General features: G+C 39.7%; 1 protein-coding gene across 1 annotated transcript in view; it reads left to right on the plus strand.

Annotated features, from left to right (window-relative positions):
- Positions 1-27721, plus strand: part of LOC122558097 (sodium/hydrogen exchanger 10-like) — a 373845-nt gene that overhangs the window by 101820 nt on the left and 244304 nt on the right. The window contains exons 11-15 of the mRNA XM_043706417.1: positions 1152-1333; positions 4331-4471; positions 4645-4739; positions 18638-18757; positions 26695-26890. Coding sequence (XP_043562352.1) covers positions 1152-1333; positions 4331-4471; positions 4645-4739; positions 18638-18757; positions 26695-26890 — 734 coding nt within the window. The remainder of the gene's footprint in view (positions 1-1151; positions 1334-4330; positions 4472-4644; positions 4740-18637; positions 18758-26694; positions 26891-27721) is intronic.

Consider the following 27721-nt stretch of genomic DNA (forward strand, 5'->3'; position numbering starts at 1 on the left):
CTGATGAAGGCAAGAATGTAATTTCCTATTCACTACCCTGTCTACCTGTGATGCCTCTATTCAGGAAGTACAAGTTGCCGAACTCGGCAACCTTTTTCAAGATTTTATAAAGTTTCTGATTACACCAACATTGCCGTGGAGTTGGTTCCATAAGCAGAGGCTCTTTTTTTTTGTGTAACTCAAGCTTACCTGTAGCTTGAGTTAATTCTTTGTAATAAGTAGTGATCCTTGCTAAGTACAGAAACCTGGTCCATGATTTCTGTTAACTTGGGTATGAAAGATAGGTAAATTGGAGAATTCTGTGGTTGTTTTGAAATTTTTGACTTATATGTGTCTAGGAATAACAGGACTTGATTTCTACCACACTAATCAGTGAGGTGTGACAGCTACACTTTAGGAAGAATGTCAAGGTGTTTGAAGTGGTACAAATGAATTTAATAGGTAGCTAGGTTCAGCAGTATTAGTTATCTGTATAGACTGAAGAAGGTATATCTTTGCAGCAGTGAACGTTTCAGAGAAACCAAAGAAACATTCAGAATGATATTCAATTTTGATAATGCAGGTCTGGAATAAAAGGCTTTCCTCTGGTAGTTGGGTTGCTAACCAAGGATCATAAAATTCAAAGGGATTTGAGGAGAAATTTCTTTGTGTTGTTCAAGAGAAACAAAAAGAGAAAAATAGAAATTAAGAGCTGGAGTAGATCATTCAGCCCTTCAAGCAAGCTTTGCCATTCAAAGTTAACGTGGTTTATCATCCCACTTGATACTGTTTTTCCACTTTCTCCAAATACCCTTAGATCCCCTTACCCCTTTCTGAAAACATTCAGTGTTTTGGCCTGAACTGTTTTCTGTGGCAGAGAATTCCACAGGCTCATCACTTCTGAGTGAAGGAATTTCTCCCCACCTTAGGATCTGAATCTGGAAAAAAAAATGTTAGAACCAGAATTAGTAATAATTTTTTAAAATGCTGTTGTTCATAAACTTGCAGAGGATTAATTGCAGTTATTAAGATAAAACTGGCATGTAGGTTAAATTTGAACAACACTTTCAAAGAGTTAGTACAACTGTGGTAAACCAAATGGTTTTCTATGCTGTAAGAATTTATATATCGATGTAAGATTTAATATTTTTAAAATTAAATGTCTTTTCAAGGCCTTAGTGATATTCCAGCCCCTAAACGGATGGCTATGTATAGTGCACTTCAACGTATCAGAGAAAGTGAGGCCAACACCTTTTCATTGCTGAAAATGGATAGATTCCTTGCAGATGCAAACTGGGTAATGGCAGAAAAATTAGTGCAAATTGAAGACCCTTACAAGAGTCACCAAAGAAATGTGAGCAATCCCTTAATCATATATCTTGAATAACTTGAAAAATGTTCAGATTGTTGATCCAGCTACTGCTTTCAGTGATTGCACATTGTCATTGAAATCTCATAAAGATTACTAAATCTATACAGCAGTTTTTCTCAATGAAAATATAATTTCTTTTCTATTTCAGATATCCTTGGCATAAGTATATTTTGTTTTGCTTTATGTATTTTAACCATAGTGCTTTATTTCACTCATCATCACTGGGTATCAGAACTTACACTACTGCTTTTATGGAATTGGGATGCATCTTAAACCTAGTAGGAGTTTATACACCAATAGCTGCATCCTTCATCAATTTTAAATTTTGACACAAATACAAAAGTAGGAACAGTAAGGCATGTAACTAATAGAGCTGGAAAAAGCACAGTACATCAAGCAGCATCAGAGGAGCGGCCTCTGTGCTTTTTCCACCTCCACACTTTATCAACTCTGACTTTCCAGTATCTGCAGTCCTCACTATCTCTTTGCAGCTATGAGGGCTAAATCTGTAGTTTAATGTGATCATTGCTGATCCTGGATTTCGCTGTCACTTTCCCATGTATTCACTTTATCTCTTCATTCCATTGGAGACCAAAATGCTGTCTGTTCCAACCTTAGATAGATGTGGGATGCTGGAGCATTCACAGCCCTCTAAGCTAAAGAATTTCAAAAATTCCAACCTCTTGAGTGAAGAAATTTCTCATCTCAGTTTTTTGATGCTCACTCCATTGTTCTGAAATTAGGCACTTTGACCGGTGCAAGTACAGTCAGTTCTGTTATAACATGTATTTGTTCAATGCAAATTGGCTTTAACGTGGTTGAAGAATTTAGACTGTTTTTTGTAGAATACAAACTTTCCTCACCTGCATTGGCTATAATGTGATTTTGGTCCCATTAATTTACATGGCGTAGCTATTGAGTGATTAACTTATAATGCGAGATCGCACAAGAATGGAACTATCGTGTTATATCAGAACCGACTGTATATACTTTCAGAAATATGGATACTCCAACCAGGTGTAGTTTTCACCAAAGATGGTGGGCGGCACGGTGGCACAGTGGTTAGCACTGCTGCCTCACAGCGCCAGAGACCCGAGGGCCTGTTTCCACACTGTAATCTAATCTAATCTAAACCATGTGACAGCGAGGCGAGCGCGCGTCCTGCAGTTGAGCCGCAACATTATTGTAACTCTTTTCTGCACCCTCTCAAGTTTAGCAACATTCTTCCTATAGAACGACAACCAAAAATGTTTGCAGTATTTTAAAAGTGGCTTTGCCAATGTCCTGTACGCTGCAGCATGATACCTTAGAGATAGTTACAGGTGTGGTGATGGTCATATGGGTACCCACAAGGAAAATGAAGGATTAGAAAATCGGTGAATGGAAGAGGAATTAGCTTTAGGGTCCAAACAGAAGGATGCCAAAGTAATAACGGAGATAATCTAGAATCACAATTTGGTATAAAGAAAATAACATGTTTCTGTTATGATTAGACTGCACATGCTAAAACTGCCTGCTATAAGTTAATTAGGAGACTGATTGTAATAGTAGGAGTTTCTAAGGAATCCTGAGAAAGTTTGCATGAAAAAGGGAATGGATAGTTAAACTGTAATACTAAGGCAACATGTTTATTTAGAGTCTGCGATAAAGGAAGGGATGACTCAGGACAGCTGCACATTGTTTTCCTTGACTATTGATAAAAGAATCAGACCACTGAAAGTTGTGAATGTTGTATTTCAAAAGGAGAGTTATTTCGTTATTCTTTAAATTGAGGAGGCAAACCAATAAAGTTATTGAGGGATACTGGAACAGGTCAATAACTGGTGCTGGCTGGTGATACCATTTATTTTGAGAGGGGTTAATGAAAGAGAAAATGTTAGTTGGAAGTGACTTAGTAAATGGAGAAATTTTACTTGGAGCTGTACAACAAATCTCTATTAAAAAAATTGGTTTATCTTGTGGAAATAACCTGGCTAGTTCACAAAATTTTGGCATCACTGAGAATGGTGGCACAATCAGTAGAAATAAAGAAAGCTAAGATGGCTTATTTCCTGACTGGGTTGTGATTAGATCTCAGGCTCATAGAACTAGATAGGAAGAAGAAGAGCCTATGAGTATCAGAGTATACAGAGTATTAGAGCAAAGAGAATGAGGCAGACGTGTTTAATCCATGTTGTTTATTAGAAATTCAAGAAACATATTCTGAATTGAGAAAAGTGTACCAAACAACGTAATCAGAATCAATACCTGAATATTGTTATTTAAGAGACAAAGTATTAATGAGGAAATAGTGACCACATCAAATACCAGCTGATGAGGACTGGACAGTAATTCATCATGTGATTGTTCCTTCTGAGTAATATAATGGAATTATGGCTTAGAAAATGTTGGGTTGTTAGGAAGACATAGACTATAATGGTAAAACATTTCTCTTGACTTAGAGTACACTTTTTTGCTAGACGTCACATACATGAGAGTAGCTGATGAAACTCAACTGTCAATTAAACATATGTCTTTAGTTCTGATAGCTTTTGAAACTCTCGCAGGGTCTGAATAGGTTCAGTAAGACTCCTACCTAAAACTAGGAGTGGAATGAGTATCTCTACTTCTCAGGTTCATGCCATAGAGCATCCTGAATTGGTCATATGTAGTTGATTATTGGGTCAAACTATTGAACAACCTTAAGAGAATTTTTGAAAGCACCTTCCCTATCTGGATATCCTGATGTGAGAATGCAGTTATTGTTTCCTTAAGGGCAGTAAGGGGTGGGCAATATATGAGGAACTTGCTAGCAGTGTTTGAATCCTGATGAGCATTTTTAATAAAATTCTGGTGTAAGTTCCTGCCTGGGAGATATTTCAGGAACGGCAAAGATTTTCAAACAAATAACTTAAACAATGTCTGCTATTTATTTTTTTGTGCAGGAAGTAAATAATCTGCATGAAGGCATTACCAAACCATATATACTGTACTTCTCAGGTTCATGTTGATGATCTTTTACAAAATACAAGAACAGCTCGTTGCCCTGACTGTGAGAAGAACATACCGTGGGAACCTTCTCTTCGTGAGATAGATGACATGATGGAAGAAGCCAGGATACGTGTATTAAAAGCACAGAAGGTTACATCTTTGAATTATATATTACTTTGTCTAGTATCTTTCTGTGATCACTTTTCTCCATTAACAGTAAAAAAAAACCCAGCATTATTATTTGCATAATTATCTTTTCAATCAGACTATTGGCCTACAGTTATTATAACAACTTCTCTATTCTGAATTGTTATTGCATTTAGACCAGTTACTGGCGGCAGTATAGTGCTGGAATGCTTAATCGCCAGGCAGCTCGGACGTTGATTAGTATCACTGAAAACATGATTGATTCTGGAAGGTAAGAGCATCATGCTGGAAATTGTAATTACTGGTTAAATCTTTAGTTTTTTTTTAAGAGGCAGACTTGAGCATACATGCATGACGATTAATAAAAGCAGAAGCTGCCATGTACCTTTTCACTTTAGTTGTACTCTACATACCATGGTCAAGGTATAACAATGAGCCGGAAAGTCAAATGGGCTATTATACGTACCAATGCTTTCAAAGGATTTTCTGATGATTTCTGCCTCATCTATCAGGTGACATTGAGAACTAGTTAGAGTCGTATTATGTTTGATACATAATTGGCTTAACGGCAGGAGACAGAGTAATGGTTTTCGGACTGGAGGCCTGTGACCAGTGATGTTCCGCAGTGATCAGTTCTGGGTCCTCTTTTATTTGCCATTTATATAAATGATATAGATGAGAATATGGAAGACATGATTAGTAAGGTTGTGCATGGCACCAAAATTGGTGGTGTAGGAGACCATGAAGATGGTTTTCTAAGATTACAAAAGGATCTTGATGAAATGGGTCAATGGGCTGAAAAATGGAAGATGGAGTTCAATCTGGATAAATGCTAGGTATTGCAATTTGGTGCAATAAACAAGGCTAGGGCCTTCGGTAGTGTTGTAGAACAAAATGACCCAGATGTGCAGGTACATAATTCTTTAAACTTTGCATCACATAAAGACATGGAAATGTGTTGCTGGAAAAGCGCAGCAGGTCAGGCAGCATCTAGGGAACAGGAGAATCGACGATTCGGGCATTAGCCCTTCTTCAGGAATCACATAAAGACAGGATGGTTAAAAAGGCATTTAGCACACTTGCCTTCATTGCTCAGTCCTTTGATTATAGGAGTTGGGATGTTATGTTGAGGTTGTACAGGATATTGGTAAGGTCTCTTCTGGAATATTGTGTCCAGTTCTGGGTCATCAGTTATAGGAAGGATATTATAAAGCTGTAGAGTATTCAAGAGATTTACAAGGATGTTGCCTTGTATGGAAGGTTTGAGTTATAAAGAAAGGCTGGGACTCTTTTCTGTAGAGTATAGGAGGTTGAAAGGTGACCTGGTAGAAGTTTATAAAATGATGAGGGGTATAGATATAGTTCATGGTAGTTGTCTTTTTCCCTAGATGGGGGATTTCAAAACTAGGAGGCATGTTGTTAAGTGAGAGGAGAGAGGTTTTAAAGACATACCGAGTAATAGTCGATCTCATGTAAACGTCGACTCCCTATTTTTGGCAAATTTTTGGAATTTTCCATATACCTCATATAAAAGTCGATCCTAGTTCTTCGCTGATAGCCAGTGTGCTGGCTGTTGTGCTCCACTGAAGCTTTTCAGACTGCCAGTCTTCCAGTCTGCCAACCATCGTGTTCTGCTCTAGGTTTTCAGAATTACCGTAATGCTTTTTTTCTTCTTTATTCAGTTAGAGATCAATTGGGATTCTACTAATGATGCTGTATGAATTTTGACGGGCATGAATTTCAACCACTCAAAAGTAGCATCAATGTAATAGTCAACCCCATAAATTTAGCCTTAAACAGTTGTCAAAAAATTCGACTATTGTTCAAGTATATAAGGTAAGAGGCTAATTTTTTACACAGGGTGGAATGAACATTTGGAGGAAGTGGTGGATGTGGGTACAATTACAACATTTAAAAGACATTTGGCTGGATACGTGAATAGGAAAGGTTTGGAGGGATGTGGGCCAGGTGAGATTACTTTAGTTTGGGATGAAATTCGTTATGGACTGGTTGGACCAAAGGGCCTGTTTCTATTCTGTGTGACTTTATGATATATGTTTGTTTTTGCCCTGAGCTTTTGCTCAAAAAAGTTACGTGCTTGGTGCACTGAATGAAAACTGCTTGGCTTTATAAGTGCCATAGAGAAATCAATTTCATCACAGCGGTGAGATATGCTTAGAATTAACTCAAATATCCTCATTGTCTGAAAGCTACAAGAAGTCACTTAGATCAATAGTTCTATGATTGGCTAAGTCACCATAAAACCTATGCAACCATTATATCTGTCAGTTAATGTTAAGTAGATTTTGTGATGCAGTAATAAAAATAACTGGGTTAGAAGCTGCTGGTTTGAATCTCACGTCAGATCTTATTGGCCATGAAAGGTATGTTTGCAATATGGCTAAACAGGTTGACTATTAGTTTGTAAATTCTTCCAGTAAGCTTAATGAAAGGCAGTTAAGAGTGAGGCAGTCTTCTGGTCAGCCATCCTGCAGAAGATAATGGCAGACCACTGCAGTAATTGCCCATGTCCTTGAATCAATCCAGTGGAGGTCCATAGCCCAACTATTGAAAATAAGACTGGAAGAAAAGACAGGCATAGTTATTGTTTAGATACTGGAGATCAGAGTCAAAAATTGCGGCGATGGAAAAGCACAGCAGGTCAGGCAGCATCTGAGGAGCAGGAGAGTTGACGTTTCGAGCATAACCTACTGGAATGTGGAATGTGGAAGGGGAAGGGGGAGCAGGGTGGGGGCTGAGAGATAAATGGGTGGGGTTGGGATCGAGGGGAAGGTAGCTTAGAATGCAATAGGTAGGTGAAGGTGGAGAGTGATGGTGATAGGTCGGAGCAGAGGATGGAGCAGATAGGTGGGAAGGGAGATGGACAGGTAGGACAATTCAAGAAGGCGGTGCTGAGTTGGAGGATTGGATCTGGGATAAGGTGGGGGGAGGGGAGGTGAGGAAACTCCCCTTCGGTGAGGGAGGCACAGTGGCTCAGTGGTTAGCACTGCTGCCTTGCAGCACCAGGGACCTGGGTTCGATTCCAGCCTCAGGTGACTGTGTGGAGTTTGCACATTCTCCCTGTGTCTGCGTGGGTTTCCTCCAGGTGCTCCAGTTTCCTCCCATAGTCCAAAGATGTGTGGGTCAGGTGAATTGGCCATGCTAAATTGCCCATAGTGATAGGTGCATTAGTAGAGAGTAGGTGAATGGGTCTGGATGGGTTACTCTTCGGAGGGTCAGTGTGGACTTGTTGGGCCGAAGGGTCTATTTCCGCACTATAGATAATCTAATCTAATCTAATCTAACCGTAGACCCAAATGAAGTGCAAGAGCCTTCAAGTTGTTGGATAATTAAGAAAAAATAAGGCTTTTCCTCTCCTATCATTTATGTCCGTCACAATCAAATCCTCCTATTTCCAACCACAGACCAAATTAGAAGACCTTATCCTAAGATTTGCCACATGGAATAAAACATCCAGATAACTTCTCCCTTCTGGTATATTATTAACTTATTATAATTAGTAAAAGCAAAATGCTATGGATACTGGAATTCTAAAATAAAAATGAAGTTCTGGAGAAGCTCAACACAATATCAGTGGAAAGAGAAATGTGTTAACATTTCTTTCAGAGGAATGTCAGTGGAAAGCAATATCAGTGGAAAGAGAAATGTGTTAACATTTCTTTCAGAGGAGTCACACTGAGCTCACAGTATTAATTCTGTTTCTCTCTCCACAGATGCAGCCAGATTTGCTCAGTTTCTTCAGCACTTTATATTTTTAGTACTTGTATTAAATCTTCTACCAATAAAATGTTACAATTACTAAAAGTATTGAGACTTGAATGATGAGTTAGAAAAATACTCACCAACCAGTCAATTAGCTGTTTCCCTGTGGCATCACACTTGGGTTTTCTTAAAATAAAGTTGATCTGTCTGGATCCAGAGACTGGACTGGGCTGATTGCTTGTTTCAAGGTGCTCCCTATATCTTGATCATCTAGATCTTTATTACCTGTCTTAGGATCATCCTCTTGCCCACTGTCTAGGTGCTGATGACTGCCTGTCTAGGGGTCCTCCTCCCACCTACTTTTCCAGCTGAAGTTGAAATGTATTCTGAAATTGATTCATGTCATTTAACTTCTAATATAAATTTTTATGTTTTCATTATCCAGTCTGCAACAATATTTTTAAAATATTAAGTCCGCCTTTGATAGGGAAAGGATGTTGTGGAAATTGATAAGATTAAAATCTGATAAAGTCCCAAGGCCCAGTAATCTATGTCACACAGTACTTAAGGAAGTGATCCTAGAAACAGTAGATACATTGATGAAATCCTCTTCCAAGATTCTCTCAACTTTGGAACAGGTCCTTTTGGATTGGAGGTTTGCTAATATAACCCTATTATTTTAAAAATGAGAGAGGAAACTGATTATAGTCTGCTAAGCCTGATGTTGGTTGTGCGGAAAACACTTGATTCTATTATAAAAGATATAAAAGCAGGAATTTTTTTAAAAAGTGGCAAGATTGGACAGATTCAACAAGCATTTATGAAATCATGTTTGACCAATCTCCAGGAATATTTCAAGGATGTAACTCATTGAGTCGGTAAGAGGGAGCCAGTTGATATGGTTTACTTGGATCTTTCAGAAGGCTTGCAATAAGGCCGTTTATAAGAGATGAGATTGTAAAATTAAACCATATGGAATTGGAGGCTTTGTGTACTGATCTGGATAAGAACTGGTTGGCAGATAGACAACAGAATATGAGTAAATGGATCATTTCCTGAGTTACAGGCAGTAACTGGTGGGGTCCAGCTATTTGCAAAATAAATTATTTAACTGAGGGAACTAAATGTAATTCAGTGCTTAGCAGCATGATATAAAGATAACAATCTCTCTATCAGCATTCGTACAACAAAAGAGCTGGTCGTTGACTTCAGGAAGTGGAGTAGACAGCACACCCTGGTCTGCATCAGTGGTGCTGAGTTGGAGATGGTCGAGAGTGTCAAGTTCTTGGAAGTGATGATCATCAACAGTCTGACCAGTGACCAGTGATCATGTCCATGTCTATGTAATGGTCAAAAAGCACAACAACACTTCCTCAGAGGCTAAGGTCATTTAGCATGTCTGCAAGGACTCTTAGCAATTTTTATAGATGCACCGTAGAAACCATGTTATGTGGATGCATCACAGTGTGGTATGGCAACTGCTCTTCTCAATAATGCAAGAAACCACAGAGTCGTGAGCACAGCCCAGTCCATGATGGAAACCAGGCTTCCCTCCATTGACTCCATCAATACTTCCTGTTGCTTTGGGAAAGCAACCAACATAATCAAAGACTCCTCCCACCCCAGTTATAGCCACCGTTTTTGGTCAAACAGAAGGTATAAAAGTTTAAATACGTGTGTGAACAGATTCAAGAACAGCTTCTTCCTTGGGGGTATCAGACTTTTGAACGGACCTCTCAAATATTAATCATGACCTCTCTTCTCACTCTTGCTTTCGCTCCCTGCACCTTCTCGATGGCTATATTTTGCACTCCGTTCTGCTACCCTGATGCACTTTGTATGCTATGATTTGCCTGTAGAGCAAGCACACTTCACTGTATCTTGGTACACATGACAACAACAATCGAACTTTAAAAAAAAATCTCAAAATATGACATAAAGCGATGGGAGGGTGAACTGTAAGGAGGTTGTAGACATGTTTCAATGTGAAATGAACAAATTGAGTGAGAAAAAATGTATGACAGATGAAATATAATGTAGGTAAATTGAAGTTATCCATTTTGATAGCATAAATAGGAAGGCAGACTATTGTCTGAATAGTGACAGATTGGGAAAGGGGAAGATTCAGAGATACCCGAGTGTCCTTAGTATACTATTGTTGAAAGTAAGTAAGTAAGTCATGAGCTGCAAGTGGTGTGCAAGGTAAATGGCATGTTGGCCTTCATTGTGAGAGCATTAAGTAAAGCAACAAGGATTTCTGCTGCATTTACCTAGAGCCTTGGTGAAACCACATCTGGAATGATGTTCTAACTATGGGCAGAGTGTAACAAAGATTTACCAAACAGATCCCTGGTATGGCAGGACTGACATGAAGTGAGACTGTTTCAAGATATGGGATAGGCCATTTAGAATTAAATGAGGAGAAATGTCTTCACCCAGAGAGTGGTGAGCTGGGGATTTCTCTGGTACAGAAATATTAAATGTTTTCATTCAAGAAGTTAGATATAGTTCTTAGGGATAAAGGGCTCAACAGTATGGGGAGAAAACAGGAACAGGGCACTGAGTTGGATGATTAGCCATGATTATTGGCAGAACAGACTGAATGGCTTACTTCTGTTCCTGTATTCTATGTTTCTGTTTTAAAACTGCTGCTTCTGTCTTTGGCATGAGAAAAACTTTTGCATGCACCAACTGGCATTGTCCAACTATTCTCGATGTTATGCCCTGGTATATGAAATGCAACCATTATTTATATTTTTTTAAAAAAGCAACGCAAAAGCCTACAGAAATGTTTATTGTCGTGATTGTAATGAGGTCAGCCAGGTGAAGTGCTTAGAATGAGTTCCTTAATTGGGGCTGTTACTGTGGTCCAATCAAGGAGCTTTAGCTGATGGATAAAAAAGGAGTTTCTGTGTCAGACATATTGTTCACTCTGAGAGCAAAAAAAAACAGGAGTGTCGGACATCCTGTTCACTCTTAAGTGCTGCCTCTGAGGGAGATGGTTCAGTGTGGAGTGAAGGAAAGGACTCTGCTCTCTCAAGGGAAGAGGAGACTGTTTTTTTTGTTGTTGGTTTGTTTGCAAAAAAAAAGGAGTTTCAGTCTGAGGTCCTGTTCACTGAGAGCTGACTCTGAGGAAGCTGGATCAGTGTCAATGACTTTTGGTTTGAAAATGAAATGTGACTTGGTAACAGGAGACCAGCCTCTGTAGAGTTATTTCACTTATCACTGGACTTGCTTGGTACATTGAAAACATTCCCCTATCTGAGGAAACAAATGGTGATGACTTAATGCAATTTGCAGTGAAACTAATCCAAAAATATTGTCAAGTTGAATGAGTTAATCAGACATAACGACAACACAAGATGCATTATCAACTGCAGCAAACATCTAATTTGGAAAATACTTCGACTTCGTGAAAGATCTGCTTTTTAAATCAATAACAAGCTGTTTTACGATGAGTTCTACCAGAAGTCATCAAGCAGCTAACAGAAATACCTTTAGAAATGGGATGTTTCACCTTACAAGTCTCTCACTTCAACTTTAAATCATCAGCTTTACCAAATAAAATACTGGTCTTCAACAAAAGAGGTGGAGGTAATTATAGCACTATGGCAAACATTTCATAAATAGCTGTTAGAACAAGCAGTAATTGTAGTGGTTGTAGACAAACTGGAGCTGAGGGATCCTCTGCATAGATGTAGCTGGGTGGTGATAAGTTGATTGGTCTATGGACTGCATAAAACCCATAGTTAACCTGAAGAAAACTGGTTCATCCTTCATTCAGTTGTTGTAAGCTGTGACTTTTCATTGATTAGTCAGAGACCTTTTATAATCAAACTAGCCATCTTGTATCTCACGCAAACTGAAGCATCTGGAGAAAAGTGACTGAGAAGAAATCTGCTGACCAATGTCAGAATCATCAGAATCATCTCAGTAGCGCCTGACTAAGAACACTGAACTGCCTTCCAAACTTTCTTCCACCATATAATTATTTTTCCTTGTATATATGTCTGTGTGTGTGTGTGAGAGAGAGAGAGAGGGGGAGAGTTTTAGTGACTATGATGGTGGGAATGTGTCCATGTCCAACAATTTTTTGATTGGTTCACTAACTGGTATTGAAAGTCAAGTGCAGAATTCAATATGAAAAAAGCAAAAAAAGGGTTTGAAGAATATTTTCCAAACAGCAGAAGACACTAAGCCACGTCTGAATAACTTCAAAGCTCTCAAAACCCAATTTTGCTGTTTTGATGACATCAGTAACCAACCGTGTTCCAATATTTGAGTGCAACTTACCCAGGGTATAATACAAGATTCAGCAAGCTCAAATCTACTGATGACCAAGTGCATTCATGCTAATGATCCTGAAGAGGATGGTCTGATTGAAAAAATGAAAGATTCAGAGGGAAACGAGACAATAACTGCTGCAAATGTGTTAAATCTGTATTTCCTATTTAAATGTATTTAGTAATGATTTCATCTCTATTGATACACCAAAAATGTTGAGAACATTTACACTGTGTTTACAATATATTGAGAGAGTTAAAAGTCATTCTGACATGGTGTTACCACAACTGCTGCTTATATTACCTAACAAACTCAATCTTGTTTCAAGGAAATGTGAACAGGTGACCAGAGAGGTTGTGCACAACATTTTGAGGGTGTGGGGGATGACTATTCTACGATGGAAGGCCAGCCAATAGCAGACACTCTGGAAGAAGTATCGCACAAGACGTTTGGATGCTGTGAGCAGACTGAATTGTTTGAGCAGAATTTCTCCCACTCAGTGAGAGGAGGTCCTGCCTTCAGAACCTGCTAGCCAATCTGCTGCTAGATAGAGCTGTGATTGCAAGGAGGGGATGGCTGCCCTAGAATGCTACTGTGTGGATATCCAGGCTTAGCAAAGGAGATGGGGTGAGGGGAAGACTGATATCTTTGGATGGTACCCCTGAACCACAGGGAGTGCCCCAGAATGACATATCCTCTCCTGACACTCTTCTGATTTAGGCCACAAAAGAGTGGTCAACCCACTCCTATCTGCCCACACACATCAAATATTTTATACTGTTGGCAATGTATCCAAGTCAATAAGATTGCTAACAAGTTTCATTGATCATTAATTATCAATTTAAATATGGCACGTGGGTTGCTGATTTGGTGCCCACTTAACATATTGGGGAGGAGTTCAGCTTGGGTGAATGCAAAGGGCATGAAGGCTTCAGCACCAGATGCATTTTACTTACCAGCCAACTCAGGGCTGAAAATATGCCTGGTTGAGGAGGCGTTAAATCCAGCCCAATACTGGAGGGATTGAGATACAGGAGGCTGGAAGAACTCAGCAAACGAGGCAGCATTAGGAGGTGGAGAAGTCGATGTTTTGGGTCGAGACCCTCATTAGGATTGGGGAGGGGGAAAGGAGCTCAAATAAATAGAGGGAAGAGGTGGGGCTGGGGAAAGGTAGATGGGGTAGCAAAAGGTGGATGCAGGTGGGTTTATTGTGATAGGGTGGAATGGATAGCTGGTAATGAAGATAGACAGGTAAGGTCAGATCAAGGAGACGGAGGAGAATAACGGCTGGACATGGGATAAAGCTGGGGATGGGGAGATAGTGAGGCAGGAAGTGGAATGGAAGGGAGGAGGTGGGGCTGGAAAAGGAGCCGGGGATGGGTGGTTAGGTTTTTTGAAATTGGAGAACTCGATGTTACATTTTCCATGCTGTAGGCTGCCCAGGTGGAAGATGAGGTGAGGTTCCTCCAATTTGTGGTTTGATCCACTGTGGCAATGGAGGAAGCCAAGGATGATCATGTTAGAGGGGGAGTAGGAGGGGGAATTGAAATGGGCCATGACCAGGAGGTCAGGCTGACTGTTTAGGGCCTGGCAATGATGTTGGGTGAAATGGTCACCCATCTATGTATGGGTGTCACAGATGTAGAGAAGACCACGTCAGGAGCACCGGATGCATTAATTAGGTTGGAGGAGAGCTGAAAATGTATTGCTGGAAAAGCGCAGCAGGTCAGGCAGCATCCAAGGAACAGGACAATCGACGTTTCGGGCATACGTCCTTCTGCCCGAAACGTCGCTTCTCCTGTTCCTTGGATGCTGCCTGACCTGCTGCGCTTTTCCAGCAACACATTTTCAGCTCTGATCTCCAGCATCTGCAGTCCTCACTTTCTCCTCGTAGGTTGGAGGAGATGCAAGGCAACCTCTGACTCACCAGGAAGCAGTTCATGGAATTCGCTAACAACTTCCATCCCACCCTCAAATTCACTTGGTCCGTCTTGAGCACCTCCCACCCATTTCTTGACAACTCTGTTTCCATCCCTGGTGACAGTAAACGAACTGACGTTTACTGTAAACCCACAGACTCGCACAGCTACCTGGACTATATCTCCCATCCTCTAGCCTGCCAAAAATTCCATCTCATCCAATTTCATCCCCCCCCCCCCCCCCCACTGCTCCAGCCAAACATAATAAAGATAGGGTTCTGCCTTGATCTCATTCTCCACCCCACCTGATTCCGCATCCAACATATCATCCTCAGATACTTCCGCCACCTCCAATTAGACCATGCCATGCAGAACATCTTCCCCATCCCACCTCCACTGCCTTCCACAAGGACTTTGCCACTCCTTGGTTCACAACACCACAATTCCCACCCAATTTCAAAAACCTTTCCACCTATCTCCTGGCTCACCACCTGCCTCGCTAACTTCACTATCTCCCCACCCCCAACCTCCACCCATGCCCAGCCCTTACTCTCCTCCCTGCTTTCTTGACCTTACTTTACCTGCCCATCATTCTTCCCACTTATCCACTCCATCGTTCCCACTAATGTATTAGAATAAACCCCAGCTGCATCCACCTATTGCTATCCCACCTCCCTTCCTCTGTTTATTTCTGAGCTTCCTCCCCACAACCCAATCCTGATCAAGGGTCTTGACCTGAAACGTTGACTTCTCCACCTTCTGATGCTACCTGGCTTGCTGTGTTCTTCTAGCCTCCTGTTTGTCTACTTTGGATTCCAGCATCTGCAGTTTTTTTCTTGTCTCTATCAACGCTAGAGGGATATCCCTCTTGAGGAACAAGTGATATACTACTTTAGCTTGGCAAATGCTAAGTATTGTGGAACAGTGGAGGCTATGCCTTAGTTGGTTCAGTCTACAGTATCCTTTTGAAGCAGTAACAGCTAAGATCGTCCTTCATTTTAACTGCATAATTAAAGGCAAGAAGGTGATCACTGACTTTTCTTCCATTTTTCTGATGACTCACCACAGCAAGAGAATCCAAGTATGTTCAAGGGAAGGAACCCACTGCTAGTGATGAGGGGCAGGCAGGAAGAAATGATTTGTATGTCTGCTAAAATAATAATTTAGAAACATAGAAATTAGGTGCAGGAGTAGGCTATTTGCCCCTTTGAGCCTGTTCCACCATTCAGTCTGTTCATGGCTGATCCTCAGCTTCATTACCAGATTACTGCTTTCACCCATGTCCTTTGATGCCTTTCATGTCTAAAAGTTAACTACTACATTCCACAGGTAGAGAATTCCACAAGTAAAGAACGTTTTCTTCATCTCTGTCCAAATGGCCAGCCTCATACCCTGAGACTGTGATCACTAGTTTTAGACTTATCAACCATGGAAAATATTTTCCTTGCGTCTCTCTAGCGCTGTTCAAATTTTTTGGGTTTCAATCAGATCCTCTGTCATCTTTCTAAACTCTATTGAATAGAGGCCTATTCAAACTAATCTTTCATCCCCACTGTCATTCCCACTATCAGTATAGAGAACCTGTGCTAAGAATCAAAATTGTATGCAGTGTTTCAGAAAGAAGGCTGCCAAAACATTATGTTATGAAGACCATATCATTTATTTTCAGTATTTTTGATTGTGAACTGTAATGGGGAAAAAAGTGATTTTAAAAACAAAGATTGCTGCACTTGTTTGAAAGCATGTAACATGACACTCATTATAAGTAAACACTTGTGTGTTCAGGTTTGTAGAATGAGCTGGAGCTGCGGGGTGCATATGCATAGGTCTTTGGCCGACCATAAGTATTTGAATTATGCATGTACCAATGATTAGTTATCGAAGACTGAGATCTTCTGCTTACCAGCAGCAATGTGTTTGGTTTCCAGATAGCTAAACAGGTTGGGGATGTGAATGTTTGGGAAATGCCATCGGATCTCTCAAAAAGCAGAAGCTGTAGTTATTCTCTGCAGTTATAAACACCTTGCACCTGAAGAAAGTCAGTTATTTCCTCTTGCTGTAGTTGTGAACTTTAATAAGTCAGAGTTTTGTAAGTATGAACCAATCATCCTGTGCCTCCTGCAAACAGTTTAAAATACTTTGCAGAAGGAAGATTGAAAAGCAGCATTATGATCAACAAAAGAACTATCTTATCAAACGCTATGGTCAGGAACCACTGAACTGCCTTCCCAGTCTTTCCCTTCACCCATAACACATATGTTTCATTTTTGTGTATTTATGTATATACAGAGCGAGTTTATAACTGGGTTAGAATTTTAACTGGTAGTTTTTTATGTCGATAGTTTGTATTGTTTATTTGTAGTTCGAATCTCTTTATTTGTAGTCAATATTTGTAGTAATTCTTGTAGAGTACAGAACCTGGCCCACACTTTGTCGCCGTGGATCTAAAGTCAGATAAATTGGTGAATTCTGTGTACTTTTAAAAATCTTAACTTCTGTGATGACTCCAGGAATAGTGGAGCTTAATTTTTCAAATCCACCTTGAATGATGCATAACACAAGGATGCAAAATATTTTGGATAAGAATGATACTGATAGTATGTGGACAAACACAAGGATGCAAAATATTTTGGATAAGAATGATACTGATAGTATGTGTTACACTCATCAGGAAAAACACAAGAATGGAAAATTTCAACTGACCACAACAGTTTGTACTACAGGAAAGAAGGGCACTGATTGGTCAGTAAGTTGATTTTTGTTGGCTGAGGCATTTCTATTAGAAAAGCAATGGGACACTACAGGCTGTCTGGGTTTTTATTGAAAGTTCCAGCAGGCTGGAAGAGCTGAATAGACTGATTCTAAATATTTTTCTAATCAGCTTGTTCAGAAATGTTATGATATAACTTTGGAGCAGGTGGGATTTGTGCCACAAGAGCCCTGTTCCAGTTCTTATTTGTTGTTATGCAGTTTAAAAATGTGATCAAACCTATTCCTTTTGCTTGCAGAGAAGAACGTAAGTCACTTCTAGCAATTTTAAATGAGTCACAATTTCAATATGACTAATTTAAATTGGTTGTTGTTGCAGCTGTTTGTGCACTTTCAATTATTTGGCAAGTGCTGTCCAATTATGGACTCCATTCTAACAGTGTTTATTGGGTTTTGCAAGCATGAGGTTCCACCTGTAATTAATAACTGGAGGAATATTGTGTTTGGCTTGATAAGCCAATTTTTTTTAGAAGTATGGCTTATGCATCTGGAATTGCTCTGGCAGTGAAGCTTATACATGATATACCTGAATTATGTGGTAGGCAGAATATATTTTTGGATTGATAGCAATGTCTTGTTAATAGAAGAAGTAACTCTCATAGACATTGCATAGTATCATTGAAATGGCTTGACCTTTGCACACCTTGCAAGCTTGATGCAAATACTGAATACATCAGAGCTAGTCTGTGGGACTATGGTGATCCAGATCAATGTTTATTTTTTATTCAAACAATTCAATTAAACTTGCAAATGTACCAAAGACTATTAATTTAAGACCTGCAAAGTGAGCAGTCTACTTCAAATTGACCTGACAAAGGAACTTACAAATTTGAACAACAGGTTAAGTAAACCTTTTCAAATTTGACCTTCTGGTGTTTGTACTGCTGAGTACAAGATGGAAAACTTGAGCAATATAGTTCTTTTAAGTTAAAATAATTTGCAATAACTTTAAAAACCTTTTAACTTTAATGTATAGAAAATTGTACCTACCTTGAGATTTCATTGGGCCCTTTGAAAGCTTCTGGTCTGTCATGCCCTTCTGGAGAGTTTTCTCCATTGGCCATTTGATGGGACATGGTTTCAGCAACTGATGGAGTCTTTGGAAACATCCCATTTAAAATGATTTGGGAGCATTTATTTGGGGCAAGCCTCATTGATTCAATTTCCTCTTTGGCATTGTCCAAGTAGGTGCATTTCCAGAGAAACATCTCACCTTGTCTGAGAAATATATTGTCTTGATCGACACAGTCTTTGGGAATTATTACATGGATGGCAGCCAAAATACTAATCTTGAAAGCATTCTATTTGCCTGACCCATGGTATGCTAAGTACATCTTTTTGTGTCATAACTTTTGATTTGTTCATAACTAGATGTCACAAAAGAGGTAAATATTTTGTTTATTCAGTTAAGTTTATTCCAGTAGATATGATTGAAAAATGCTTTTAGTGGTTACAGTCTCTTTACTGTGTTTAGATTTATGACTGTAGTAGATGTCAAGAAAGAGTGGGAAATTGGAGGCATTTTTGTCACCATAAGGAAAAAGCTGGAAGACTGGATGTACAATGTCAAAGGGGACAAATATAAACCATCCAAGCAAGTAGAATTATTTTTTCTTAATGTTTGTCATGTAACTGTGCCTGATTTTTGTGCTACTGCTGTACATCATGGACATTGTCTTCATTACTGAATCATGCCTTTGAATAGACATAAATAATAAAGTCTGGATCAGTGGTGCTGGAAGAGCACAGCAATTCAGGTAGCATCCGAGGACAGGCAAAATCGACGTTTCGGGCAAAAGCCCTTCATCAGGAATAAAGGCAGAGAGCCTGAAGCGTGGAGAGATAAGCTAGAGGAGGGTGGGGGTGGGGAGAGAGTGGCATAGAGTACAATAGGTCAGTGGGGAAGGAGATGAAGGTGATAGGTCAGGGAGGAGAGGGTGGAGTGGATAGGTGGAAAAGGAGCTGGGCAGGTTGGACAAGTCCGGACAGGTCAGGGGATGGAGTTTCTGGAGGTTAGAAGCTAGGATGAGGTGGGGGAAGGGGAAATGAGGAAACTGTTGAAATCCACATTGGTGCCCTGGGGTTGAAGTGTTCCGAGGCGGAAGATGAGGCGTTCTTCCTCCAGGCGTCTGGTGGTGAGGGAGCGGCGGTGGAGGAGGCCCAGCATCTCCATATCCTCGGCAGAGTGGGAGGGGGAGTTGAAATGTTGAGGCACTGGGCGATGTGGTTGATTGGTGCGGGTGTCTCGGAGATGTTCCCTAAAGCGCTCTGCTAGGAGGCGCCTAGTCTCCCCAATGTAGAGGAGACCGCATCGGGAGCAACGGATACAATAGCTGATATTAGTGGATGTGCAGGTAAAACTTTGATGGATGTGGAAAGCTCCTTTGGGGCCTTGGATGGAGGTGAGGGAGGAGGTGTGGGCGCAGGTTTTACAGTTCCTGCGGTGGCAGGGGAAAGTGCCAGGATGGGAGGGTGGGTCGTAGGGGGGGCGTGGACCTGACCAGGTAGTCACGGAGGGAACGGTCTTTGCGGAAGGCGGAGAGGGGTGGGGAGGGAAATATATCCCTGGTGGTGGGGTCTGTTTGGAGGTGGCGGAAATGTCGGCGGATGATTTGGTTTATGGTTTATAAATAATAAAGTGCCTGCATGTATGCATTCATATAAAAATAAATGCTTCTAAGTGCATCAAAATTTTGATTAAAGTCAAAAGATTTTATCTTGATCTGGAGGATAAAAGTTCATTATAGTTTGAGTCATAAATGATAGAATCAATGTAGAGAGGTTGGCCAACCAAAATATTTTAAATTCATGGGAATAAATATTAGCAATCATCTGAAGTGAGGACTGACACATTTTAATAATCAATTTAATATCCAATTGATTTCTTGTGAATAAATTTAAAGTATTTTTATTCAATTTGTAAGTACCAATGAGGCATAAATTTGCAACAGGAAATTGAAGGATCAAGTTGTTCACTCGGATAAACCAAGAAACCTCAACTGATATTGCATAGAAAACAATCTAGAAAACTGTACAAAAAGCTTTTGTGAATTTGTCTTTCAGTGTGATTTCTTTTCTGCCAGCTGAAAAGTTGTAACATACCTTGTGTGCCGAAAGCCCATTAAATTTACTAAAAAAAAATTTTTTATATATAAAAAGCTCATCTTTATTCATTCAGGTCTCATTCTTATGTATTCTGATCTAAAGAAGGGTCACTGGACCTGAAATGTTAACTCTGAATCCTCTCCACAGATACGACTAGACCTGCTGAGTTTATTCATGCAATTTCTCTTGTCTTTTTCTGATTTCCAGCATCTGCAGTTCTTTATTCTTATTATTTGTATTCTTTTTTACTCTTACTCATGTTTTGCTTTAAATTCATTCACAGAATTTGGGTGATCTGGACAGGCTAGCATTTGTTCCCTATCACCAGCTGCTGCTTTTGAGAAGATAGTGTTGATACCTTTTTTGAAATGTCGCCATCCATTTAAGGTATATGCACCCGCAATGCTGTTAGGAAGAGAGTTCCAGGAATTACAACCAGTGATAGTGAAGTAACAGCAACACAGTTTCTAGTCAGAATGGTTTATGGCAGGGAGGGCAACTTGCAGATAGTAGTGTTCTCATATATCTGTTTTTTTAGGTAGGAGCCATGGTTATTTCTTGAAGAGCATCTTGTAGATGGCATTTACTGCTGTCACTGTGGATTGGTGACAGAGGAATTGAATTTTGAAAGTGGTGGAAGGGGTGCCAATTAGGAGGGCTAATTTGTTCTGGAATTTTGTCGAGCTTCTTGAGTATTGTTGGAGCTGTGATAATCTGGGCAAATTGAGAGTGACTTGTGCCTGGTGGATAGTGAACAGACTTTGAGGATCAGGAGGTGAGTTATTAATTAAAGAACTCCCAGCTTCTGACCTGTACTTGTAGCCAGAATATTAAGCTGTATTCTGCAAAAGGATGTTTGGCTAAAATGTGCAAGAAGTCAGGGTTCTCAGAAAAAAAAAGTACAAGACAATTTATTAATTAAAGAACTCCCAGCTTCTGACCTGTACTTGTAGCCAGAATATTTAAATATCTGCATAGGTTCCCTGAACATTTTAGTGCCACTATCTTGCCTTTTCCCTTTAACCTTATGACATGTAGAAGCTGTATTCTGCAAAAGGATGTTTGGCTAAAATGTGCAAGAAGTCAGGGTTCTCAGAAAAAAAAAGTACAAGACAATTCCCCACAGAGGTTTTGAAGAAGAGCCAGACCAGGAACTAAGCCAAAGAAATTTGCAAACTCCCAATCATGGTTAGCAGGCATGTCAGCTGAGTCTAAGAGTTCGCTGAAGCATTACAGTCTGTAGATGCTGTCAGATCATATATGTGGTCAACTTACACACCATGTAGATGCCATCAAAAAATTTGAAGCTTGTTCCTCCATCCAAATTATATACCTCAATAGGATTAACAACTTGGCACTACGCCAAGATTGACACTGGTCCAAGTGCAAATATCATTGTTTTTAGCATCTTTTATATAAGATTCATAGAATCTCTACAAAGTGGAAGCAAATTGTTTGGCCCATCGAGTCAGCACCAATCCTCTAAAAGCACCCCACCTTATTGTGTAACCCCACATTTACTATGTCAATCCACCTAACCTGCACATCTTTGGATTGTAGGAGGAAACAAGCCCACCTGGAAGAAACCCACTCAGACATGGGGAGAATGTACAAACCTCACACAGACAGAGATGTACTCAGGAAACCGATACAGTGTAGGGCAGTCAACACACCAAAAGCTAATTGCTTTTAATGGCTCTGGTATTCCATGCATTGGCATTATTCGTCATTTATGTCACTATGGCTTCTCAGAATGGACAACTGAAAACTGATATAGCTGGACCTTCTGTCATTGGTCTACCATCAGATTTAAATATAATCACATCCATGAGGGGAACCAGTACTAGCATCAAAGTTAATTCTGGCATCAAAGATTCCAGTTGCAACATTGATCCAATCCTTAATCTGCCTAATGTCTATGCAGTCATTTTTGATTTTATTGGTAGTTTTAAAGATGCTGCAATATTACATCTGAAAGACGATGCCAAACCTAGCATTCACTGTTCTTTATAGATGTTCTTTAAGCTGAAATTTGATTCCATGGTACAAAACCGAAGTTAAGAGTTGTACTGATTTGTGCCATGTCATTACTTTTATTTTGAAGAAAAATGGCATCCTCTGTATATTTTTACATACAAGTACTAAACATTACACTGAAAGATGTCCAAACAAGATTCCTAACCTGGAAGAGCTTCAGATGCAAATCATTTTTTTCAAGCTTGATGCCGTAAATTGGTTCATTGGTTATTTTTCTTTCCCTAGAGTCAGAGAAACTGACAACCTTTGGAGCTCCTTATGGAAGAAACTATTTTACAGAAGAAAATTTGGATTAACCATTAACAGAATACAAAATATGGGTTGTATCATAGAGAATCTGTCTGGGTTGACTCTCTATTCCAGCTGAATGCAGTTCTTGGGAAAATTAAACATGCTGCAAACTTTCTTCAGCTCTTGATGGCAGCAAGAAAATGCAGCCTTGCTTTCAACAGTAATACATGTCAAATCAACATGAGCCGAATCAACTTCTTCAGATATTATTGGAACTGATCCTTCCAAAATGGAAGATCATAAAAAAGATGCCTGTACCCCATGACAGAGATGAACTACAAGGGTGCCTCAGTTTTCTTAAAGATTTATCCCTGTATATTCTGAATTTTGTCACAAATGTTCCTCAGAAAATGGTGTCCAACAACAGCCCATAATACACTAGCGCACCTTTCTAAGATCTGCAGGACGTGAATATTCAATACATGGCTGTTCACATAATAGATAGGAGCAACTATTGGGCACCTGAGAATCAATTGGTGCTGCCTATATTCCCCACAAGCTGTGTTCCCTGCTGTCACTTGCCATTCTTGAGATGTTAAATGCAACTAGAAAATGACTTGGACAATGCCCAGTGTTGTGTCATTTCAATGAGTGAAAGTGTAAGATCTCCTAGGATACTAGCACATTGTTAGGGCAAAAACGTGAAGCATGCATTTGCAAACTCCAGCTTCATTTCATTTGTAATTATTTCTTCTCCCATTTGGAATGCATATGAAATGGACATACCTCAGACTTCAAATTTTGGTGAAAAGCAGATTGCAGCATCCCATTCATGCTTACGAATCAAATAATGTCATCTCACTGATGCAGAAGTTAGGGACAATGACTTAAAAGGAGGAGAATGCTGGCCAAAAGCGTAGATCACTTGTGAAACTTCCAAGGGTGCTGTAGGACGAGACAAATGACCTTGCATTTTATGTCATGTGAGTAATGTTGATCAACTGTGCTGAATTGAAGTTTTATGATCTGTGTGGATCTGGGTGGAAGAAGTATTGGAGTGTAGCAAGCAAACTCTTTTTGAAGCAAGAAACTCTTCTGTGTGTTGGCTATACACTCAGTGCAGTGCCTTCATCACGTTGGTGCACAGTCTGTGACCAGGGCTGTGTTGGAGCAGACTAAGGGCTGCTAAAGTGTGGTGTCAAGATCATATCATTTTGTTTTTTTAAAATTTTTAGTTATGGAATAAAATGGAAAAGGATAATTTCTGCAAACCCTGTGGACTGGTGTAAATGAACTGTGGTTTCCCAGATTGTTTTCCTCCACCCATTAAATTAATGTTTTGTTTGTCTCTGTGTGCAGGGCTTTGAAGAGCTAGTTACAGTTTGACTATGAGGACCATATGTTGATAACTCCTTGCTGTTTTATTTGATGAAATTTTGCTTGTAATAGTAGTTCTTGTTAAGTACTGGAACCTGTTTGGTGTTTTCTGTTAACTTGATTCTGGACAGGTAATTAATAATTACCTTTATTAATATTATTATACCCTTATATCTGAGAGTAATGGGATTTGAGAAGTAGCACACTCTCCCAAGTGAATTGAAATAACAGTTCCCCTGCTTGGTGCAGTCTCAGGGTCCCTCCAGAGTAGACTGGACCAAATGCACTGCATCATTTTGATATGGTATTGCACAACTGAAGCAGGCAATGAGGCGATGTGAGAGATGTTGAAGAGCTGGGGACACGAGCAATCTTTCAACGAGAAGGAGAGGATATTGAACTGGAGGAAGCTGACCTTATGCGTGATAGACCTTAGCTGAGTTAGGCACTACAAGCCAAGTAAGAAATATTGACACCCAGTTCTAGTAGAATAGTTATTGGTCATCATGCCAGTATTTGGTTGGCATTGTGGGTGGAACTACAGCCTCTACTGGTTTTACTTGTGTGTGCTTTTAGTGACTGTAAATAAAAGCTCATGTTTGGATTTGTCTGGTAGCTTACTGTATGTGATGTTCTTCTTTTGGACAACAACAATATGTGGGTAACCAGTGGTTATTGGGTCGGGGAAGTGGTTACTTAAAGAGGGTGTTTAGATGGGATGTAGCCAAGGACAGTTAAGCTTAATGGCTCGTAGCTAAACAGCAACTGCGATGAGAGAATGGACTTATATGTGCAAGGAGTGATAACCATGTGCTGTGAGTGGTGCGATTTATAGCTGCTGCAGCATTACATTGCCAATGAGGGGCAACACTAGATTGCTAGTGCTTGTCTGGATACAGAGCGCCCTTTTAAGAATGGTGCAGGTGCAAGGGATGCTGATTTTTCAGTGGATATCTGCTTAGTGATGAGTTTTTCTGTGATCTGTGTTTTGAAAGATGGTAATAACATCACACGTGAGTGCTGTCATAGGATGGATTAGGTAGTTAATGAGGTGAGCTTGGTAAGATAACATGAGAAATCTTGTTAGTCCTCGCAGCTGGAGAAAAGCCTGACACGACTTCTGCTTAGCAAAATAAATGTAAGATTCAATCCTATGTGTCTGTCTTTTCGGTAGAAGACTTAATAAACTTCTCAAACATCATTGAAAATCAATTGGTGATGGGTATGAATAAACTTCAAATGATCACATCACAAGGGAAAAGAAACTGGAAACATGTGGGATGAAAAGATGGAAGAGTCTCTCCAACCAGATAGTTTGCACCTTAGTGGCTTAGTGGCCTCATTCCGCGTCTAAATATATATACCACCTCACACTTACCAATATTCACAGTTCATTTTCCAATTACACCCATGTAAAGAAAGTTATTGATGTTTTTCTGCATTTTTTTTCATATTCCTCCTCTGTATTAACCCCATCCTCCAATTTAGTGTCATTTTGACTCGGTGTTTTCCTGAGATTATTAGCACTTGATGCTGATTTCCACAATTTCTGATCAATTTTATTAATACTTTTCATTATTGGAGGTATATTGTTTATATGCCACCTCAATTATATTTGTTTGGCCTGTACTTTAAAATATATATATAGAGAGAGAGCTGTGCAACATGGAAACAGACCCTTCGGTCCAACTCATCCATGCCGACCAGATATCCCAACGCAATCTAGTCCCACCTGCCAGCACCCGGCCCATATCCCTCCAAACCCTTCCTATTCGTATACCCATTTAGATACTTTGTAAATGTTGCTACTGTACTAGCCTCCACCACTTGCTCTGGCAGCTCATTCCATGCTGTGTGAAAAAGTTGCCCCTTAGGTCTCTCTTATATCTTTCCCATCTCACCCTAAATCTATGCGCTCGAGTTCTGGACTTGCCCACAGGGAAAAGACTTTGTCTATTTATCCTATCCATGCCCCTCGTGATTTTATAAACCTCTATAAGGTCACCCCTCAGCTTCCGACGCTTCAGGGAAAACAGCCCCAGTCTATTCAACCTCTCTCTATAGCTCAAATTCCCCAATCCTGGCAACATCCTTGTCAATCTTTTCTGAACCCTTTCAAGTCTCACAACATGAAGATTCCAAAGAGTATCAACTATCAGAACTTAATCACAGCATGTTGATCTGTTATTTAGTTCTTAATCACATTTTTTTGCGATTCATCTGAAATAGTGCAATTTTGCAAACTGTTAAGCTCTTGCTGTAAATTGTAGATGACTATTTATTAATGTTAAATCACATTTCAAGATCTTTTTTAACAATTGTGTAGCATTGCATTTATGGTATATTAATATTTAAAGCGGACTTGTGGCAACATTTGTTAGAGTTAAAGGCACTTTTGAATTGGCTGTTTCATTTAACGTTGGGAAGCACACATGCAAAATAGCACTTCCATTGCCATGTTCATTTATTCAAAATTATTTCCATAGATCTTTTGTAGTACAATTTGGGACGATTCATTTAATCATTTTCAGGAAAGCTAGCAAGATGATGAGATTCCCTGCTCAAGATACTATTAGTACTGAGCAGAATATTTTAGGTGATGTTCTGCTTTGGTGATGCTTTAAAATACATAGGGAAATTATACTTCAATTTGTGATTTTCAACTCTTTAAATTAATGGGCTCAATATGTGAGATTTCCATAATATGCTCAGATTAAGGATGTTTCTGCAGGAGGAGTGCAAATTGTAAAATTGCTAAATTATATTAAATTTTTTTTACAGAAACAGGATTTCAAAGTTTTGCTACCGCATGGTATTCACCAATGCGTTTGAATTTTTTGTTTACATGGCTATTCTACTTAACGTCTTTCCACTCATTCTGGAATATATTCCCAATGTGAATGTAGAGCTTGAGATAGAGCTGCGAACGATTAATTATGTTTTCTTTGTCGTGTACGTAGTACAGGCACTTATGAAGGTAGGTAAAATCGTATTATGTTGTACATTGTCTACATCTTTACAGAGAACAATGTGATCTAGTTTAATTCTTATATTGAATGTAATTTTCCAACTAGCTGTTTTGCACCTTTGTTCATGTGTTCTATTTCCTTATTGTCAAAATCAAAAAGTTACATTCACACAATGTTTTGATATATTTTTAAACTTCATGTTTTATGTACAGTGTTTGTTATTTAGGAAAATGAGCTGGTCATTTTATGTAATGTATTCTAATTTTAAATGGTGGTTGAGAAATTAATTGGGCAGAGCCTGGGAATACATTTTAAATAGTAAGATTGGAATTGGAGTAAAGGAAATGGGATAATTGCAGGTGATGGTAGATGGATGGGGCAGGTGACTTCTTCTATTGTTTCAAGATTAATGTTTCAATTTTGTGATAATAATTAATTACAAGAAACCCACACCGGCATTAATTTTGAATTGTCTCGTTATTTAGATAGTCAGCTTTGCTTTCAAAAATGGTTGAGGAGAAAGTGAGGACTGCAGATGCTGGAGTTCAGAGCTGAAAATGTGTTGCTGGAAAAGCGCAGCAGATCAGACAGCATCCAAGGAACAGGAGAATCGACGTTTCGGGCATAAGCTCTTCTTCAGGAATGAGGAAAGCGTGTCCAGCAGGCTAAGATAAAAGGTAGGGAGGAGGGATTTGGGGGAGGGGCGTTGGAAATGCGATAGGTGGAGGGAGGTCTAGGTGAGGATGATAGGCCGGAGTGAGGTGGGGGCGGAGAGGTAAGGAAGAAGATTGCAGGTTAGGAAGGCGGTGCTGAGTTTGAGGGATTTGACTGAGACAAGG

The sequence above is a fragment of the Chiloscyllium plagiosum genome, chromosome 16 (assembly GCF_004010195.1).
Source record: "Chiloscyllium plagiosum isolate BGI_BamShark_2017 chromosome 16, ASM401019v2, whole genome shotgun sequence".
NCBI lineage: Eukaryota > Metazoa > Chordata > Chondrichthyes > Orectolobiformes > Hemiscylliidae > Chiloscyllium > Chiloscyllium plagiosum.